The sequence below is a fragment of the Propithecus coquereli genome, unplaced genomic scaffold, assembly GCF_000956105.1.
Source record: "Propithecus coquereli isolate 6110/MARCELLA unplaced genomic scaffold, Pcoq_1.0 Scaffold171, whole genome shotgun sequence".
NCBI lineage: Eukaryota > Metazoa > Chordata > Mammalia > Primates > Indriidae > Propithecus > Propithecus coquereli.
Window position 1 is genome coordinate 4,807,245 of NW_012141747.1, and position 20,406 is coordinate 4,827,650.

The 20,406-nt window shown below is 43.6% G+C and overlaps 1 protein-coding gene across 1 annotated transcript in view; it reads right to left on the reverse strand.

The window, feature by feature from the left end:
* Positions 1–20,406, reverse strand: part of INPP4A (inositol polyphosphate-4-phosphatase, type I, 107kDa) — a 144,870-nt gene that overhangs the window by 39,600 nt on the left and 84,864 nt on the right. The window contains exons 5-13 of the mRNA XM_012642002.1: positions 13,780–13,898; positions 11,344–11,460; positions 10,987–11,066; positions 8,926–9,037; positions 7,907–7,997; positions 7,292–7,439; positions 4,184–4,314; positions 2,219–2,323; positions 1,618–1,726 (exon numbers count right to left, since the gene is read on the reverse strand). Coding sequence (XP_012497456.1) covers positions 1,618–1,726; positions 2,219–2,323; positions 4,184–4,314; positions 7,292–7,439; positions 7,907–7,997; positions 8,926–9,037; positions 10,987–11,066; positions 11,344–11,460; positions 13,780–13,898 — 1,012 coding nt within the window. The remainder of the gene's footprint in view (positions 1–1,617; positions 1,727–2,218; positions 2,324–4,183; positions 4,315–7,291; positions 7,440–7,906; positions 7,998–8,925; positions 9,038–10,986; positions 11,067–11,343; positions 11,461–13,779; positions 13,899–20,406) is intronic.

Sequence of the window (20,406 nt, forward strand, 5' to 3'; positions counted from 1 at the left end):
TCAAAGAGGCTGTCTGGGGGCCTCCCAGGGAATGCTGGAATTCCCCTCCTAACCACAGCCCTGCCTGGTTTCTCCTCATTCCGTCTCCAGGACTTGCTGGGTCTGGGCTGGGCTAGGGCGGCCTGTACACACATCTTAATAGTGACTTCTCCATTCCCTGCTCAGCCATCCGGCCTTGCCCATGGTCTGTGATCCTCCTAGCTGCATCCCTCACCCCCTCAGCCACTAATCAGCCATGAACCTGACCTCTCACTCCACCCTGATCCAATCCATGGTCAGTTTTCTCAAGTAGTTTCCCGACTCCCAGCCACAGCAGCACTGACTCAGGCTCCACCGTGACTGCTGGAGCTCTCCACTGATCATCCACAGGATAATCTTCGCACTCCCTGGGCCTTTGCTCGCCTTCCCTTAAGCCATTCCATTCTCAGTTGATAAGTCCCACCCTCTCCACCCATGTTCTGCAGAGGCTGTCCATCAACACCTCTGCTTGTCCCTTCCCACCTCAAAAATCTTCCTGCAACTCCGCCTTCTTCTCTCATCCCTTCTGGGTAAACTCCCTGGTCCTTCCTCTTTGCATCCTCTCAGAACCCTGCTCCACCAATGTCCTCTTCTTATTCACCCACCTCACCCACTTTCCTTTTTCCTATCAGCTTAGACATATGCTCAAGTCATAATTACTCTCCCCAAACCTGAGACCTCTACATCGTGGTCTGTCCCAGAACCTTATGGGATCATCTATACTCATTACCTCCACTTCATTTAAGTCTTGACAGGTGACATTCTGGAAGACCACCAATGCCTCCCACACATCTAAAACAGCTTTGAGTTATGGCTCTCTCCCTGCTGTCCCCAAGGCTGGGCTAGTGCCCTACTCCATGCTCCCCAGCACTCTCTGTGTGATGTTTGAGGCACTGCTCACCCAAATGGCGCTTGCTGACTTGTCTGCTCCCAGGACACACCTAGATCTGTTGGCCCTGCATCCCTGGTCACCAGTGCAGGACCCAGCACAGAGCAGGCTGGTGGCAAGGCGAGCTCTCCACCTTAGCTCTCTCCCCTGGCACTGTGCATCTGGCCACACCTCACCGCATGTGCTGTTTCTGCCACGTCTTTCTGCCTTCCCCTTGTCTGAAATACCCTTCCCCACTCTGCCTGTGTGGCAGTTTCCTTTTCAGGACGGTAGCTCCGTGTACCCCACGGGATCTTTAAAAACTAGGAATGTTTATCACTGCTATCCTTTAGGAAAGAAAACAACGTGCTTCAGGCTTTATGCTTGTGGAGTTCAAATGACTGACCAGGGGACCCTATAAAGGACAATGAGCCAGCAGAGAGTCCACACAGGGTGGCTGCCTGGAGCACCACTTTAAGGTGAACCACAATTTGCTATTCATTTTGCAGAAACGGGACCATTAATCCAGTGCCCTTGTGACCCACAAAGCTCAGTCACACGCACGCACACACACCCACAGCAACACAAGGTCTATAGGCAGCTCCTCCAGCCACGCGAAAGCAGATCAGATGGCTGGATGTTTTTGCAGTCGAATTCTGATTTTTGTTTTTTTTAAACTAGGAAGCAACAGACGGCTGTATAAGGACCACAAACTCCCTCTGGCTACTTACTGTTTCTTGGTCTCTTCAAATTTGTGCAGCTTTTTGCGGAGACCTCCTGACTTAAAACCTTGGCAGTGTGCTGCTGGTGCTCCGATGGTGACGACATCGTAGTTCTGATCTGAATGACAGAAAGCTCTCCTCCATTACTCTGGGCTCAGGCCTGTGGACGAGCCAGCTACAGGGATATGCACACAAGTCTTGGATCCTGCCCCTCCAGCCCATTTCCAAGAAGATTTTGGTTCCCTTAATCCCATAGCTTGGGCTGTCCAAGGGCCTGCTGGAGCCCAGCACCATCTTCTCAGCAAAGAGGGGTTCTGTGTCTCCAGGTGGAGCCACACAGGGTTGCAGGAAAACACCCAACAATACTTGTTTGCATCCCTCCTTGGGATGCCGCAGAAACACAAAGGGAAGCCAGAGAGCAGGGAGATAAGGGGTAGGGGTTTGGGCTCTTTAACAGAGACCTTTCAAAGGTCCTTGTGACAAGTCTCTTCTCCAAGCCACCCAGAACATACAGGGAAGCTGGGGTAGGTGTAGGGTACTCAGGGACCAAATACCCAGGGAGAAAAGAATTGAAATGTGATTTAACAAGAGGGGCAAAAAAAATAGGTACCTGATCCTCCATCGTCTTGAACTCTCATCCTTTGTATGTGCAAGTTTGTGGGAACAAATTCTAACTTTTTATCTGCTTTCAAACTGCTTGCTTTAAATGAGGGACCTAAGAAGTAGAATATGAGAAAACAAAGACCATCAACAAATGTCCTTCATTCCTGAATAGGAATCAGAAAAATGGTATTAAGAGGATGCTGCTACATGTAAGTAGGTATGTGTTGGCAGTAGCCTAGAAAATTCTGAGTTGCTGAAGAGCACATTTCATTTGCAGATGGAGGGTGGGTGAAACGTTGATGGGAAGGCAGCCTGCTGGCCAGGAGACTGGTTCTGGGTGCTTAGGTGGCGAATAGAGCCAGGGAGAGCCAGCTTCAGAAGGCTATGGTAATGATACTGTGCCTTCCATGACTCAGCTCTCAGCTGAGATCTGACACAAAGATGTGATTTTATGCAGCACGATGTCAGCACTACTATAAAAAGCAAAGGGGTCCATGCCAGAGACTGCCTGTTCCAAACCTAGGGGTGGCCATTATCCACAATCAAAGAAACTGGTTTGGCTAGAGCAATATCTTTCAGTTATGAAAAGTGATGAAAAGCTCTGCTGATGAACCCAGGTCCATCAAGATGAACAAATGCAATACAGCACCGACTCTAACCCTCTGGAACACAAACTTAAACATGTTCCCTTGTTTACGCTTGTTTGGTTAAGGAGGTCGGACAATGTTTTGTAACAAGTACCCACAATCTTATTTCTATAATTAGAATCCATAACTAATTAAGTGGAGAAACACATGCCTACAAAACAAAGGGATTACAAATTGAACTGACAATCAGAAGAGTAGAAGAAATAAACATTCTGTCTCGTGGAAAAAAAAAATTTATATTGCCAACATACGAACCACAGACAAGCAGTGTGTGTTATGCATCTTGCCACAGGAGATGCTCTCTAGAGCCTGATACTTAGGGTGTGGTCCACAGAGCAGCATGAGCACCCAAGAGCCTGTTCGAAATGCAGAATCCCAGACCTATGTTTCAACAAAATCGTTAAGGGATTTGGATGCACACTGACATTTGAGATGCTCTGCTCTAGGAAACTCAAGGTTGTGTGGGCTTCTACTTTCCTGAGTAACAGACTTCTGGCACGGAGAAGTCCCTCGTCTCCTTCAGGCAAACACTGCCACTTCTCTTAATGATATGCTCTTCATACTCAAACCGACCCTAGGCAACACAACTTTGTCAGTCCTGCATTTGGCTTCTCATCCAAGTTCATATGTTCTATGGCAAAACCACATTAAGGGGTTATGATTTTCCTTAAACCCTGAAATTCATTATGTAGAGAGAAGAATCTGAAGACAGGGAATAATTCGAAATGCTAAAGCAATACATAAAGTAATGAAAAACCAAAAAAATTCATTCCATGTGGAATAAAAGAGGAACAAGTTAAGAACAGTCTTCCAAATCTATCTAAGACTGTTTTGTAAATCAAATGGCACCTTTCAAGAAGAAAATGCGAGGTGTTTGCGCTTCACTTGCTGTTTTGAGCCTTAAAATGGAGAGTTCCTGACAATTTACATATTCAATGCGAGTACCACTAACTATTTAAACCAGGAAATCTAGAAAGTGTCCTATGTCCTTTTGGTCACTTCACTTTAGTGCTATTAGCCCAAGATGAAGAAATAACACAAACCAGTAATAGCCTGGTGATTTTGTCTCCCCTAAATTTCATTCTACAGTGGCTGTTTTGGCAGATGACACCACAGGAGGACTTTTCACTGCAATTCACAGATTTGTCTTTTTAATTAAGATCTGAAAAACCCATATTTGAAAGAATTCACACCTACATGAGAAGCTATTTTTAAAAATCCATTAAGGTGCCTGTCAGTGGGAGTATGTGAGCAACCGTGGGTTCCAGATCTCTGGCCGGGGAAGCGAGCGCTGGTGTGCTGTGCCTGGACCGGACCACACGCACCTTTGTACTGATGGAGGTCAGTCAGGTTCTCCTGGTACGTGAGGATGATGGTCTGGTACTGGGTGACGATTTGGCGCCGGAGGCTCTCCCAACAAGGGGACAGCTCCCCCAACTCCTCCAGCTCACACACTCTGTAAGCAAGGCACACACACGTCAGGCCGTGGGGCTAGCTCACTTCCCTAGGGAGCCCCAAAAGCCCTACCCAGGAAAATAAAATGTATGTGGACATATCACTGATGCCCAGAGCGGGCCAGGACAATGGTTACACTGCCAGTCTAAAGGGCAACTGGGTGGGGGGTGAGGACAGCTACATGGTAGGCAGACCACTAACCATGTGGGGGAGTGTATGGAGAAGCTTTTTACAGAAACTCAGTTGAGTGTTAAGGGAAATGAAGTAGAGGTGGGAGGAGAGAAGCTGTCAGTGAGTGGCTCCACCATGGTGCCCTGGTGACCCTGCAGGTACCTGCTCAGGAAGAGGCTGGAACCGCAGACTGCCCAGGTTCTAATGAGGTGTGGACTTGTGCCTGCCCCCATGAGAACCGCGCTGCAGAATATAAAACCTCTCAGCGGCAGCCTAGAGCTGGCTCCTCAGCTCATGCTGTAGTCATTGGCGTCTTTTGTCTCAGCATTGCCCTTTTTGGGTATGGGAATAGCACCACGAGAGCCGGCGCCTTTGGCTATTCTTCCTTCCACTGTCTATGTACGTAAGGAGCTGCCTGAATCTAAAAGAGGCCTGCTGTGTCATTTCTGGTTGGATCACACAGGCCTGGCCTTGGCCATGTCCTATATGTATGTGCTTGACAGAGGCAGGAGAGGGGGTGGGAGGAAGAGAAAAACAAAGAGGAATTGCTATCTTCAGAAAAATAAAAGCTGTACAAGAAGTGAAATATAAACTCCTTAGCTTAGCAATGAATAATAGCTGTATAATCGTAAGAGCAAAAACACGAAACAGATTAAAAAAGAAAAAAGGATAACCATACTAGGAAAATGGTGACTGGGAAAGTAGGAAAGGCCTAAAATCCCCATCACAGGAAATCAGTAGCTAATATTTGAAACTGATTAATAAAGAAAATATGTATATATTTAGAAATATAGCAGTAAACACTAAATCCACTAAAAAGTGATTGTTTCTGGGAAGTACATCAGAAAGTAGAGGGCCCCAAGAGTTACGTTTTTAGTTAAAAACCTTTCAGCACTATTTGGCTTTTTATACTATGCAAATGCTTTCCTTTCAGAAAAAAAAAAACAAAACGAATTTCATAAAACTTCGTGGGAATCTACTAAATTGCCTGAAATTAAAAAAAAAAAAAAAGTTGTGCCATTTTATTATTATTAAAATAGCAAAATTAATGTAAAAGAACACCCAGCAGGCAGGGCTGTGGAGAGGTCGAGGCCCTGTCTACTGCTAGCCACCAGCCTGCTGGCCTCAGGCCGCTCCTGAGCACAGGAGCTCAGGCTGCCTCGCGGCTGCTGGCCCCTCTCTCTGGAATGTCTTTGCCCTGTGTTTCATGAAGCTCTTCTCATGTCTCAGTGTCAGCTTAAAGTCACCTTGTCACAGAGGCCTGCCTGCTCGGATCACCTTGTTCCTTCTCGCAGCTCCCTTTTAATTTCCAGCACAGGCTGACACATCTGGAGCTGCCGTGTGGCTCCCAGCTCTGCGTCTGACCACCTCCCACAGTCTGTCGAGCTCACCAAGGAGCCTCCCACACTGAGCACAGTGCCTGACATGTGGTTGTAGCTAAAAACAACAAAACTCTGAACTAAAGCACTTGTTAAATGGAGGTACTCTTTAAAGTTGTAATACACCACGTCATGGGAAATTGTGCCACAATTAAAAATTAAAACATGAAAAGTGAAGATACATGGAAAAGGCGACTGTCACTATGTAAATATATACAAATAAGGTGGAAAGAAAATTTTTAAATACCTCTATGTATGTAGAAATAAGCAATTAGCAAGATATTAAGAATTGGCAAATTTAGGTGAAAGGAATTTGGGTACTTATTGCATTATTCTTGCCATTTTTAACTTTTAATTTTTTTTGAGATAAAAAATTAAAACAAAATAACTGTATTAAAACAGTAAGACTCTGGTTGCCTTGTTTTCTTTCATGCCTCCGTTGTGTTTGTAATTAACATCTTTTTAGGACAAGGAGTAGAAATGACAGTCTGACACTGCTATGGTTTGAATGTGTCCCCCAAGGTTCATGTGTTGGAAACTTCGTCCCCAATGTAACAGTGTTCTGAGACAGAAACTTTAAGAGGTGATTAGGTCACGAAGGCTTTGCCCTCATGGATAGAACAATGCCATTATCTCAGGAGTCGGTTGGCTATTGCAGGAGTAGGTTTATTATAAAAGTGAGTTCAGCCCCCTCTCACAAGTTCTCTCGACATGCTATGCCTTCTGCCATGGGATGACACAGCACAAAGGCCTCTGCCAGATGTCAGCACCATGCTCTTGGACTTACCAGCCTCCAGAACCATGAGCCAAATTAATTTCTGTTCATTATAAATTACCCAGTTTCTAGTATCCTGTTATAGCAGCATAAAATGGACTAAGACAGAGACAGACAAGAGACATAAATCTGCAGGGCCTGAACCACTTGTCAGGCATCTCCCTGCCTTAGGACTAATAAGGGAATAAAATATGCCCTGGGCTGAGAGATGCAGAGGGATTGAGACCCATACCCTATGGGACCAGAGTGCCCTATAGGTCATACTCAGTCTTCTGGAGCCCTTATCTTTGTGGTCCTGACCTAGGAATTCACTGATCTGAGCAGCTATGCCCAAAGAATGATTGCCATTTCTAACTTTCTGAAGGATGAACAAGAGGGGAAAGAAAAGGGGAACAGAAGGGAAGAGGTGCTGAGTGCTGGGCAGACACCTGGGGCTTCAAGCATACTGTCTTATGAACTCCTTGCACAGGAATCTGTGATACAGATGAGCAAACTGAGGCTCTGGCAAGCCAAGGCCACAAAGCCAGCAAGGGGCAGAGGCTGGGTCTGCAGTTCGGCCAATCTAATGCTGGTGCTATGCCCACCATATCTCAGAAAGGAAGGGGCACATGACATGGGTGTGATGGAGGGTCAGTCTCTCCATGTGGCCTCACCTGGCTGCATCTTCTTCCAGCAGGAGCTTCACGAACTGCCGGGGCACGTGCAGGGACAGCACGCTCTCCGCCATCTGCTCCAGGATCCGCAGGTGGTTGCCGTCGGTGGTTGGAAACCGGTACATGCGGCAGATGGCACCACCAAACACTGAGGTGGGGTGGCAGGGGAGACAGAGGCTGTGTGAGAGCTGGCTGCAGACCTGCCTTGCGGGTCCTCCTCCCCTGACCCTCAATGATGCTGACACCTTCAAGTCCTCTCACCATTCATCTCAAGGGAATTAAAACACTTAAACCAAAGCCCACCAAGTGACTGAGCCTGAATGTTCCTCCATTGCAACATGCAATCTTCTCATCCCAGAACATGTGACTAACTCTAAAGTGCAAGCAGCTGTGAGCAGGGAGGTTATCAGTCACTAAACCCAATGCAAAACGAGAAAGAGTGAAACGAAGGAGGCATCTGGCTTCCTCGGAGTATTACTAACTCTTCCTATGCTGCAAAAAGAAGAGCTTGCTGACAAGCAGAGAGGTGAGAATAAGGGTGCACGCTGTGACAATCATGGGCCTGAGTGGACACTCACAAGAGTGGCAAGGATACCAAAGGAGGAAGCTGTTTACCCGATTTCAGTAAAGTGTCCTTTCGCAAGGAAGCATATTTGGATCGGATTCCCAATGCCTCAGTCAAGCTCTCATCGACGGGTAGAACCATCTAATAATGTGTACAGAAAAGCACAAGAAAACTGTGAGACTCAGCTGGCTTCAGAGCACTCAGCAGAAATGGTGGCCTAAGTACACCATAAAAGAACTCTTAAAATGAATATCCACCATTAACTCTACAACAAACCTGCTGCCCAAGCCACAAATTAATCCACCTCCCAGTGTACTGAACATACTCCATGCATACATAATTATCTAGACACGCATATCTCCTCGGTCATTTCACCTTGTGTTTCAGTGTCCTAATATATAAAATGAAAGGAAGGGAATAGATGATGCCAAGGAATATTTTCAGAGCTAACATTATGGGCTTATTTTGGGTAAAATGAGATATCTCTGTATTTCACAACAATGACTACTTCTCCATGGTGGGGCTCTTAAATTAGAATTCTCCTTTGAGAGCATGCGAGTGTCTGTGTGAGAATGTGCATGGGAGGAGGTGCAGGAAGGTGTGTGTTGGATAAGGGGAGAGGATGGGGGAGAGGGAAAGGGCTGAGCAGGCGGGGTGTGTACAAGGCGCATGCAGGGCACATGGGTCTGGGAGAGGAGGATATTAACAAAATAACAGATGACCCAGGTCTCAAACACCTCTTTGCTCATGCACCACACCTCTCAGTCTCCCCTCCCAGCTGCAGTTCCTCAGCAGGGCTCTTGCCTACTCGCTCCCACTCTTAGAGGTGGCCAGTGTGGTATCCGGAGCAGACACAGGCTCCAGGGCAGCAGAGCCTGGCAGGCCAGGAGCCTTTGCTCCCTACTGCGAGATGTGCCTGGGGAGAACTGGAGCATTCTGCTGGGTAGGTTGGTGGGGAGGGGGTTGGATTAAGCAGCAGGCCCTGCCCTTCATTGAGCACAGAGGCTGAGTCCACATGGACAGTTCCTCTTGCTCTTTCTAAGGGAGAGGAGGAAGGTGGCATACTGACCCTCCCATTGACAGTGTCCAGAGACCGGGTCACAGGGGGCCGCTGGTCTGACTTCTCCTCCATCTGCCAGCCGATAACAGTGATGTTACCCACACGGTCGCTCTCTGCAGACCTGCAACAAGCACGTGCTTTGATGAGCAGTGTGGCACCTGTGCTTCTTTTCTTCTTAAATGCACAGCCCAGCCACCCTGGGTCATCGAGGGGTCCTAGGAGCAACAAGGCCTGGACAACAGGTCAGTCAGTCAGCATTCACTACATGCACAATCTCCCGCCAGGGGATGTAGACAAGAAAACCATGGGGCACAGAGAAGGGCTGTGTCTGAGAGGGGACAAAGCACCATAGGGAAGTATGGAAGTGCCAGGTGAAGTCGGGGAGGGCTTCCCTGAAGAGAAGCCAATGTTGCTCCTGAGCTGCCAGCAGCCTCTGAGCTCACCCCTGCCCAGAGGGTGATGGAGACACATCTCAGAGTCAGGACTGGAGAGCACCTTTTTCTGACCCCTTTCTGTTCCTTCCCACTCTACTCTCATACCTTGCTTAGCCATAAGACTAAGGCCAAGGCCTGCACGCCAAGTAAACTGAGATCAGCCAGGGTTTCCTGAAGCCCTGAATCCAGATATGATACAGTTGATACCACTCTAGCCCTAGTCAGCTTTAACCCCGAGGCCCCTCAGGGTGGCTGACAGCTGCCTGGGCCCATATGATTCATCCAGGGGAGTTTCGGGCTTTTTATTTATGATGTTTGACTTAGCCATGTTCTCAATTTTTATATGGTTACATCTACTGACCATTTCCGTTGTAACTTTTATTGTTCTCATGCCTAGAAAAGTCCTTCCCCAAACTATCTGTTCAATAGTCATCTTTAACTTTTTTTTTTTTTTTTTTAACAAAGAATGAGGTCCCTTTCTCACATTTAAATCTGACCTAACTAGAATTAATTCTGGCATATGATGTACCTAAATATTTTTCTCCAACATCCCCCTCCTTCACACAATCCCTCCTTATTTTACTTAAGAGTCTTCCTGAATCAAGTTCTCCATACATGCTAAGAGCTACCACAGGGCTCATGTCCTGTCCACTGATTGGACAGCCAATGCCTGCAACACTGTCATTACTTACAGTAGTTTCAGAATGTTTTGCTATTGAAGGGACTTAATCTTCTTTGTCAAATTTTCTTCGTTGGGTTTTTTTTTTTTTTTTTTTGGAGACAGGGTCTTACTCTGTCACCCAGGCTGGAGTATACCTGTGCAATCATAGCCCACTGCAGCCTTGAACTCCTGGGCTCAGGCAATCCTCTTGCCTCAACCTCCCGAATGGCTGGGACTACATACATGTACCACCATGCCTGGCTAATTCTTAAATTTTTTTTGGTAGAGACAAGGCCTTGATATGTTGCCCAGGCTGGTCTCAAACTCCTGGGCTCAAGTGATCCTCCCTCCTCGTCCTCCCAAAGTGCTGGGATTATAGGCATGAGTCACCATGCCAGGCCACCTTTGCTATTTTGGACTCTTTTCCACTTTTTACATTATTTTGAAAGAAAGAACACCAAGTCAGGGGCTTTGGTGGAAATTTCCCCTAAAATGAATTTAGAAGGGTTGACATCTTGACATCTTTCATCTTCCCAGGCAGGGACAGAGTGTGTGTGGGGGAGTTCCCTTTCATTCATTCATTCTGTCAACAAATATTTATTGAACACTAGGCACTGTTTTAGGTCCTTGGGATATAGCAATGAAGAAAAGCAGACAAAAATCTCTGCTGTCTGGGAGATTACATTCTATTGGGAGGGAACAAGTAACAGGCAAACACATTTAGTACTATTAGCTATCTAGGCTTTCCTTTAGGTCTGACCATAGCTGTGCTCCTATCTCCTACAAATGCCACACATTTCCATTTCCTGATAGGCTGAGTAATTCCTTTGCTTCAATTGACAACTACATCCCCAGGTAAACTGGCCTCTGGCGGGGACAGGGTGCACTCTCAGCATAGGAAACGGGGCCTTTCCCCATCTGTCCCTGGACCCCATAATTCTAGATTCTTTCAAAACAATAAAATTAAATACCAACCTTAGTGTTAAATGTAACCTATGATGCCTGTCCTGGAGCAGATCTTTGACAATGAATGTTCCAGAGCCCAGTAAATACATCTGAGGAAGAAAAGGGAAGAGAGACTGCATTAGTGTGCTGGCTTTGCCTCGGATTCAATTACCACGGCCCGAGGGAGTCCGGCTGGCCAGTTCCCACAACACACCTTACCCTCATGTCAGCAGCCAAATAGAGATGCTCAGAAATTCTCAAAGACAAATATGTTTAGACATGAGTTAATTTGTGAGCCAGTAGTGAAGTCAATCTGTGTTCGCTTTTCAAATGATTACATAATTTTAAAAAAAGGAAAAAAATCCCACAAACCACAAGTTACTTAACTGTTCCCTGAGATCTATCTTTGACATCATACACAGATAGTTTGATTTGTGTCATCTGATTGATAAGAGAGTCTTGAAAGAAGGCAATACTGCTTAGAAATATAGGATTGTTGGTTCCCTAGAACAGAAAAGGAAATCATTAGAATATGGAATTGGATTTTTTAAAGTACTTGCTTTTGTTTTTGTTTTTTTTTTTATTTCAGCATATTATGGGGGTACAGATGTTTAGGTTACGTATGTTGCCCTTCCCCACCCCCCCAAGCCGATAAAGTACTTGCTTTCGAAATACACCGACATTTTCAGAATAAGAAACTAACATTCTTATAGACTGGAATCAACACAAATGCTAATGGCAGCTTAAATGAATGCATACAACCAAAAAACTGCTTTCTAAAAGAGGAAAAAGTAGTCTGACATAGACCATTACTGATCCAGATACAATAAACAGGCCCATTGCACAAGCTGTGCCTGAGGGCTTGTTTCTAAGGGTTTCACACTCAGGAGGAGGAATTTTCTAAAATTGAAATGAGGTGAATGTCCCTATGCATTCTTAGTTTACAACTTAAGGTGTGTTACATATTTGGACCTACTACTTTGGGTTGTCCCTTTAAGACAAACAGGCAGATGAAAGAGGAAATGAATGGCTTAAGTGGTTTATTATGTATTTCTAGAAGCCTGTGTTTGGAATAATTAAAGCCTGACTTTTTTAAAGCTATCCTTTTTTTAGGGCCAGCTGCTAGTTTCTAGGTGGCTATTTCCTGGCAGCTTAGCCCTGCCCTCTAAGTCCCATAATACCATATTCTCTTTCTCAGCCAATGGTTAAGTACCTCAGGCAAACTGTTCATGGTTTCTGTTGTACCTGCTGTGATGTCCCTGCCTCTGGCCACTTACTCTTTCTGCAGCTCCAGGTAGAATCTGTCAGAGCTGCTGGACAGCCCCTCCTGGGTGGCCTGCAACCCATCTCAAACGGTTCCTCGAACTGCCTGTGGTTAAGGCCATCTCTGACTCTCTTTCCTAGCAGGCTAAAAGCCAGTGACCATGAACTCCTCCTGCAAGTTCTACTTCCAGAGCCTCTCTCATGTGCACTTTTCTTTCCTCCCTCCCACTGCCAAAGTCAGGTCTTGCATCATTTCCCCAAACAACTGTCGGAGTTAGGACATCAGGTCAGGTGACTCCCCTGCAGAAAAGCCTGCAAGGGCATGCTACCCACTGCGCGTTACAAACTCCCTGGCCTGGCCTTCAAGCCATCCTGTCCTTGCTCTTCTACTTATGCCTTTCACATACACTGAACAGAATACAGTTAGGCCCCAAACCTGCAAGTTGCTTTCTTATCATCATACCTTTGCAGAACTACCACAGAACTTTGGCATGCCCTCCGATATGTAGTCCCCAGACTGGCCACACGGGCACCATCTGGAAGCTTGTGAGAAATGCAGTCTTGGGCCTCACTCCAGACCTACTGAAGCAGCACTTCATGAAGCCCCACCTAGGAAGGCTGCTCTGACCCTCAGAGCTAGATGGGACCCTCACCTCCTCTCTGTGCTCTGACACTTCCCACACTTTGCTGTGTACGGGACCAGCCACATTCATTTCTGCCTCCTCAGCCACAGGCTGACCAACTTCTCAGGGCAGGAACTGTGCCCCAAAGGTCTCTGCATCATCCACAGCACCCATCACTGTGCCAGATGTGTACGCAGTGCTCAACAAATTCTTAGAAAACAGAACTGTTGTCCTGAACTTGGACAAGTTTCTAAGAGACTGAAAGAGTGGGCTAGTTTCTAAACTGCACAACTGGGGAAGAAGGGAAAATGCATTTTAAGTTTGTTTGCTAATTCTTCATATTACAAATAAAACCCTGCAGAATCTCATGCTAGCAACTCCTACACTTGGTATCATAACTTATGTAATATGTTCAATTATCTAAGAGGATTTTTACAAAATTCCCTTGGTGAATGTGTATCATTTAATTTAATATAAGGAGTTGAACACATACCATAAAACTAAAAGGGCTGTAAAAACAAAAAAACAACAAAAAAAGGATATGTCTGGGCAAGAGGGTTGGTTAATACTTAACACTCTTCGAAGCTTTGATTCATGAGCACAACTTTCCAAAAGTAGCAGCCAACTGGAGATGACAAGGAAGACTTAGGTCTTACTTCTTAAAAGGCAATCAACCTTATACGATCATTGTTCAAAAATAACCAGCCAATAGTTATTAAGAGTTATAAAGGATATGGCAAATACAAATGCCACCCAGATGAGTGTGATGGAAAATGTCGATGTATTAAAAAGCCCATGGAGAAATAGCAAAAACTCACATAAATATAACTGCAGCGACAGATGCTCAGGTAACTGAACAGACCTCTCACCAGGGCTAGAAATATCACTCGAGACTGTCTCAGAGCCCCCTCCAAGGAAAGGGACCGGCCACACCCACCTCAATGATCTCCGTCTGCGCGTGCTTCGTCCAGAATGCCTGAGGAGGGGTGGTTACACTCACTGCCACAAAACTATTTGGTTTTCGATCTAGCGATGGAGTATGCAACTCACTGCAAGCTACAGAACCAAGAAGGGAAAGAAATGAATCCTTTAAAACTAAGTTCCTGTTAGTTCTCTGTTCCGAATACACCCAAAGAAAGCACAAAGAGTAAATGACATTCTCAGGGATGAGATAATCACATAGTCGGTTGTCGCAGGGAGGTGATTTTTAAAATGGAAACAAATCTCTTCTCACTCTCTTTCTCCTCTACCACCCTCCCTCACAGCAATGCCGTAACTTCAGTGGAAGGCTGCATTGAAGGGGACTTTCTCCATGGGGTGGAACACAAAGCCAATAATCTCATTTGGGGTCTGACCCCTCAAGTTTGACCTCAATAATGAACTGAACCCTAACCAACTGAGGGTCTATGAAATCTAAGACAAGCTGCACGTGCCTGCAACCTACGACTGCTTTGGCTAACTCTAAACTTACGGTGCCCCATGTATCTTGGTGTGTAGACAAATGTATGCTAGAAGAAAATTAAAATTTTATAGCGAAATAAAGTATTTTTTAAATTTATTTTTTATTTTTATAGACCAAGTCTCACTCTGCCACCCAGGGTGGAGTGCACCAATGCAGTCATAGCTCACTGTAGCCTCCAACTTCTGGGCTCAAGCGATCCTCCTGCCTCAGCCTCCCGGGTAGCTGGGACTACAGGCATGTACCACCATGCCCAGCTAATTTTTTTTTGTAAAGACATGGTCTCGCTATTTGCCCAGGCTGGTCTTGAATTCCTGGGCTTAAATGATCCTTCTGCCTCAGCCTCTCCAAGTGCTGGGATTACAGGAACGAGCCACTGCACCCAGCCTAATGCTTTTTTAAAAAAGTAAGTCATTAGTCATTTATTCTCCTGACTCATATTAAATGCAAGATTATTCAAATTGTTACTTTTCAGAACTAAAGTACCTTGTAGAACCATTTCAGTTAGAAAAATGTATTGGACTAAGCATTTTGAAATAGATCACAAGACTCAGATAATTCTATCACAGAAGTGACCCACAGGAAAAAATGGTCATATTCCATTGACTGTAACATGCTCCCTGTTGTGAAATGCGCTGTAAAGGAAAAAAAAAAGCCCATTGCTATTAAACTAGGATATGTCATCAATTGTAAGATGTTTCCTCATTAAAGACAGATTAAAATGTGAAAACAAACGACATCTTGGAACTGATGAAATATATATGGTAAATCAAAGTTCAACACTAATAAAAACAATTAGCTTTTTTGGTGGGATTAACCGTGGGATTAATTTAGAAATAGAATGTTCAGTTTTTCCCTTTTAATTTAAGAATAAAGAACATTAAAATTTATTAACTCTATTTAGGTCTATAACATGAAAAAAGTTATGGAGATGGATGGTGGTGATGGTAGTACAACAATGTGAATAAACAGTCATGTGCCACATAACGACGTTTTGGTCAATGATAGACCACATATTTGACAATGGTCCTGTAAGATTATAACAGAGCCGAAAAATTCCTATTGCCTAGTGATGTCATAGCAATCCATTACCTTTTCCATGTTCACATACACAGATACTTAACCAGTGTGTTACAACTGCTACAGTAGAGTAACATGCTGTACAAGTTAGAAGCCTAGGACTAAGGGGCTATACACCATATAGCCTAAGTGTGTATAGGCTGTACCATCTACATTTGTGTAAGTACATTCTGTGATTTTTGCACAAGGAAATCACCTAATGATGCATTTCTCAGATGTATCCCTGTGATTAAGCAACATGTGACTGTACTTAATGCCACAGAATAAATTTTATACCATGTATATTTTACCTTAATTTAAAAATAAACAGAAAAAACAAAAAATTATTAACTCTAATTAAAAAATACATTTTTGTATCCACAACAGGTGAGACAAAGGCAGAGGAAAAGCAAGAAGCTAAAGAGAGATGAGATGGAAGACACCAATAGAGATGAAAGAAGTGAGAAAGAAATGAGAAAAAAATGACAGATTAAAAGACAATTAGGAAAATACAAAGAAAGGAAATGAGAAGACACAAATTTGGTAGGATAGGAGAGAGCAATGCTTTGATGTGTTCTGAAGAGAGTTTAGTCGAGAAGATTTCTTCATCACCTTCATTTGGAGTAAGTTATTGGCCATCCCTGTCCTTCAAAAGCAGCTGTGATGATCTAACCATTGCACACGTCAAACTCTCTTTGGCTCTAATTATACTTTGATGTTAATATCGTCACATCTGCCATCTCTTTGTTAGCACACACATTTGTTATGTATTTTATGTAGATGCTATTCATGTAGGTATACCCCAAATCCCTTCTCATGTTTTTCAATTTTCAATCCTTTCTACATCAGTGAACATCCACCTGGAATCGTCTGCCTTCTACTGAGGAACATCTCTCAGCATTGTTTGTGCCACATGCCTGGTGTTGACATATTCTTTCAGCTTTTATGGTTTGAAAATGTCATTATTCCACCTTAATTCTTGAAGGATATTTTCTCTAGGTAGTTATTTTCTCTAAGCCCTTTACATATACTGTCTCTGGGTTTCTGTTTTTTCTGTTACGAAGTCAGCAGTCAGTCTAATTATTGTTACTTTGAGTGTTGGGTGTGTTTTCTGGTAGCTTTTATGGTTTTCCCACCGAATCTGGCTTACAGTGGTTTTATTACGATGCATTTAGGCATATTTTCTTTTTATTTGTTTGGTGACTTGCTGTATTTTATTAATATTAGTTTGAGAGAAGCGTTCAATTATAAATGCTGCTTCTAATCCTTCTCTGTGTTCCTTCTTGGACACAAAATGAATGTACATTAGACTTTCTCACTGTGCTCTTTATGCTTTTTACACTCTCTTCTAATATTTTTTTTCCCATTATTTTATCTCTCTGGCTTCATTTTGGAAATTTTCTTCTTGATCTAGATCTAAAATCACTAATTTTCTCTTCAACTGTGTCTAATCTGCTTCTTAGACACATCCATTGATTTTTAAAACCCAGTTACTTTATTTTTTTAATTCTAGAATATCCATTTGGCTCTTTCGATGGTTTCTAGTTCTCTGATGAAATGTTCAATAATGACTTTATTTTCCTTTAACGTAGTGTTATGGAATGAATGTTTGTGTCCCTCCCCAAATTTATATGTTGAAGTCCTAACTCCCAATGTGACGATATTAGGAGATGGGGTCTTTAGGAAGTGATATGGTCATGAGGGTACAGTCCTCATGATTGGGATTAGTGACTTTAAAAGAAGAGACATGAGAGCTGGCTCCCTCAGCTCTGCTCTTTGCCATGCGAGGACACAGCACGACAACTATCTGCAAACTAGGAAGCAGGCCTTCACCAGACAACAGATCTGCTGGCGTCTTAATGTGGACTTCCCAGCCTCCAGAACTGTGAGAAATAAAAATCTGTTGTTTAAGCTACCCAGTCTGTGATATTCTGTTATAGTAGCCCAAACTAAGACACATAGTCAATAAAGTTATTTTAGTGTGTCTATTAACACTAATATCCAGAGCCCATGCAGGTCTGTTTCTACTGTTTGTTTCTGTTCATAGTTCTTGTCTCATATTTCTGAGAATTCATAATTTTATACTGAATATCACATTTTAAGCATTGTTCTTATACTTCCCTTTAGTTCTGTAGACATGGTTTCCTTTAGTTCATTGAACATAGTTAAAATAGCTGATTTAAAATCTTTGTCTACCAAGTCAAACATATGTGCTTCCTTGGGGACAGTTCCTAGTGACTGTTTGGTTCCCCCTAACCCCGCTGACCCATGTATGGGTCATACTTTCTTGGCTTTTTTGCAATGCCTCATAATCTTTTGTTGAAAACTAGACATTTTAAATAATACAAGGAGGAAACTCTGGAAATGAGATTCTCCCCCTTTTGGGAGATTTGCCGTTGCTGCTTTTTTCTGTGTTGCTGTTTGTTCAGAGACTTTCCTGATGTAATTTTATAAAGTAGTATTCTTTGTCATATGTGGCCACTGCAGTGACTACTTCATTAGTTTACTGGTCAGATAATGATTAGATAGAGATTTCCTTAAACACCAGGAATCACAGACCTTTGTTGTAGCTTTTGCTGAGAGTCCCTGTGTGTGTACTGAGGTACATGGTCAATGTTCAGGCAAGCAGTTTTATCTCTGTCTTAGCCTTCACTTCCTGCTTACACAGAACCTCAGGGTCAATCTGAGGTGACTGCTTAGGACTTTCTCAAATCCTTCCTGAGCATGCACAGCCCTGGACATATGCACAGCCTGCACATGCATGTGCTGGCTTCGAGATTCCCAGGAAAATGTCAGAGCTTTTCAAAGATCCCTGTGAGGTCTTACTCCCCAGCTTTCCCTTTTAAGGTTGTTTTTTTTTTTTTTTTTTTTTTTGTCAGCTTTTGTTTTCCCCAGCTGTCATACTGCTTCAGGCAGCGTGATGTTCAACAATTCACAAACACTATCAGGGAAAAAGCTGTTCCAACTGGTTAAATTCTGAGTTAGGCCAAATAAAGACAAGTGCTCTAAGTGGGGTTTTCCAGGGAACTGCCAGACAGGTCAAATAATGACAATTCTCTTAGAAAGGAGCTCTAATCCCTCCAGTGACTTGTAGGCTGCAGGTATTCACCATGATTTCAGGGCTGTTGGTTTTCAAGTCTATCATGGAACTGAGGAAAGGAAGATGGAAATAGGGCAAGTTAAAGTACCATAAAACTTTTTTTCTTGCGTGAATGCTCCCCAGAGTGAAAGCCTTTGGTTAATTTCCAGAGACCTGAAATAATTCAAGGGTGAATCATAAAGATATAACAATGGAAGAAGAGACAGGAGAGATTCAAAGCATGAAAGGCACTCAACCTGCCATTGCCAGCTTTGAAGATGGAGGAAGTGGCCATAAGCCCACAGGAGGGATGTGGGTACCTCTGTGAGCAGGGGATGAGCCTTAACTGATAGCCAGCAAAGAAATGGGGTCCTGAATCCTAAAACCACAAGGAATGTGAATTCTGTGAACAACCTGAATGAGCAAGGAAAGAGAATCTCCCCAAGAGCTCTCAGAAAGAAATGCAGTCCTAATGCCCCTTAATTTGGCGCTATGAGACTCTAAACAAAGATCCAGCAAAGTACATTGGATTTTTGACCTAACAGAACTGTAAGATAATAGATTTGTATTATTTTAAGTTGGTAAATTTGCAGTAATTCGTTATGGCACCAATAGCAAACTAAAACAAAGAGTTAGTGCTTTTTGTGTTGTGTCCAAGAAGTCTTTGTTCACACTAAGGTTACGAATTCTGTTTTCTTCTAGAGGCTTTAAGGTTTTATTACTTTTTTAAGTTCTAGTCTGTTTCTTCTACCATGTCTGCCTCAATAGGAACCCCTTATTTGACTGGTCCATGTGCGCTCACTCCTTTAGGGTACAAAATGTCCTTAAATGACCTGTGGTCTCTCTCTGCCTGCTCTCCCATCAGGTGTGGGTTCTCGACACCCACGCAAGGTCAGAATATTTGGGTCTTTCAGGCAGTAGTGATGGCAGATGGATTGAGGTATAACAGCTGGCCAAAGGCTAGGAAGATTGGTATTACTTTAAGGGCTGATGGGCCCATGGCCACCTTCAAAATACACCTACCTGTGAGTGACATTCTCTCCTGGCCTCATCGCCCACCCAGCCTATCTAAATTTAAACCAATGTTTAATTCCTGGCTCAAGTTCCACAGATTCCATGAAGTATTCTCTGAGCAGCCCACGGTCATGTCCCTTCTGTTTATCACTTACATCACTCATTTGGCATATTTCCATGGAAACCACAAACCTCTGATATGTATGCCTCATCTCTCCAACCTGATCATCTGCAATCCCAGCTAAATGCTGTTGAGACAAACTGGCAAAACAAATTTCAAGTGCATACATTTGACTCGGCAGTTGTATATCCAAGAGATTAGCCTACGGAAATAATCAGCAAGATGTATGAAAGATCTATGTACAAGTATGTTCACTGTGGTGGCGCTTGTAATGGCAAATTGGAAAGAACCTAAATGTCTAACACTGGTTTAAATAAGCATGGCATGGCTGTGTAATAGACTTTATGTGGCATCCAAAATGATGAAGCAGGAGAATCCATGTATATTAAAACGAAAATATATTTTGCTACATGAAAAAAGCATGTGAAGAACACTAGGATGACAAGTTTGTAAATAATCCCATCACTTCCATATCAAAATCATTAAAAATTTCTATATAGCACTCTGTGAGGGTTAAAAAAAAAAAAAAGACATTTGGAAGGGTATATACCTAAAATGCCAACTAATTATCTCTTTCCAATAGTTTCTTTCCCTCTAACATTTTCTGTATTAAAGGTTTTACACAGAACATATACTAAATTTTAAAATTTTCAACTGTTACTTATTTTTAAAGTCAAAACATCTGCCCATTTAATCATTGAGCTCCTGCTCCTTACTTTTTAAAAAATTTTGGTAATGGGCCGGGCGCGGTGGCTCACGCCTGTAATCCTAGCACTCTGGGAGGCCGAGGCAGGCGGATTGTTTGAGCTCAGGAGTTCGAAACCAGCCTGAG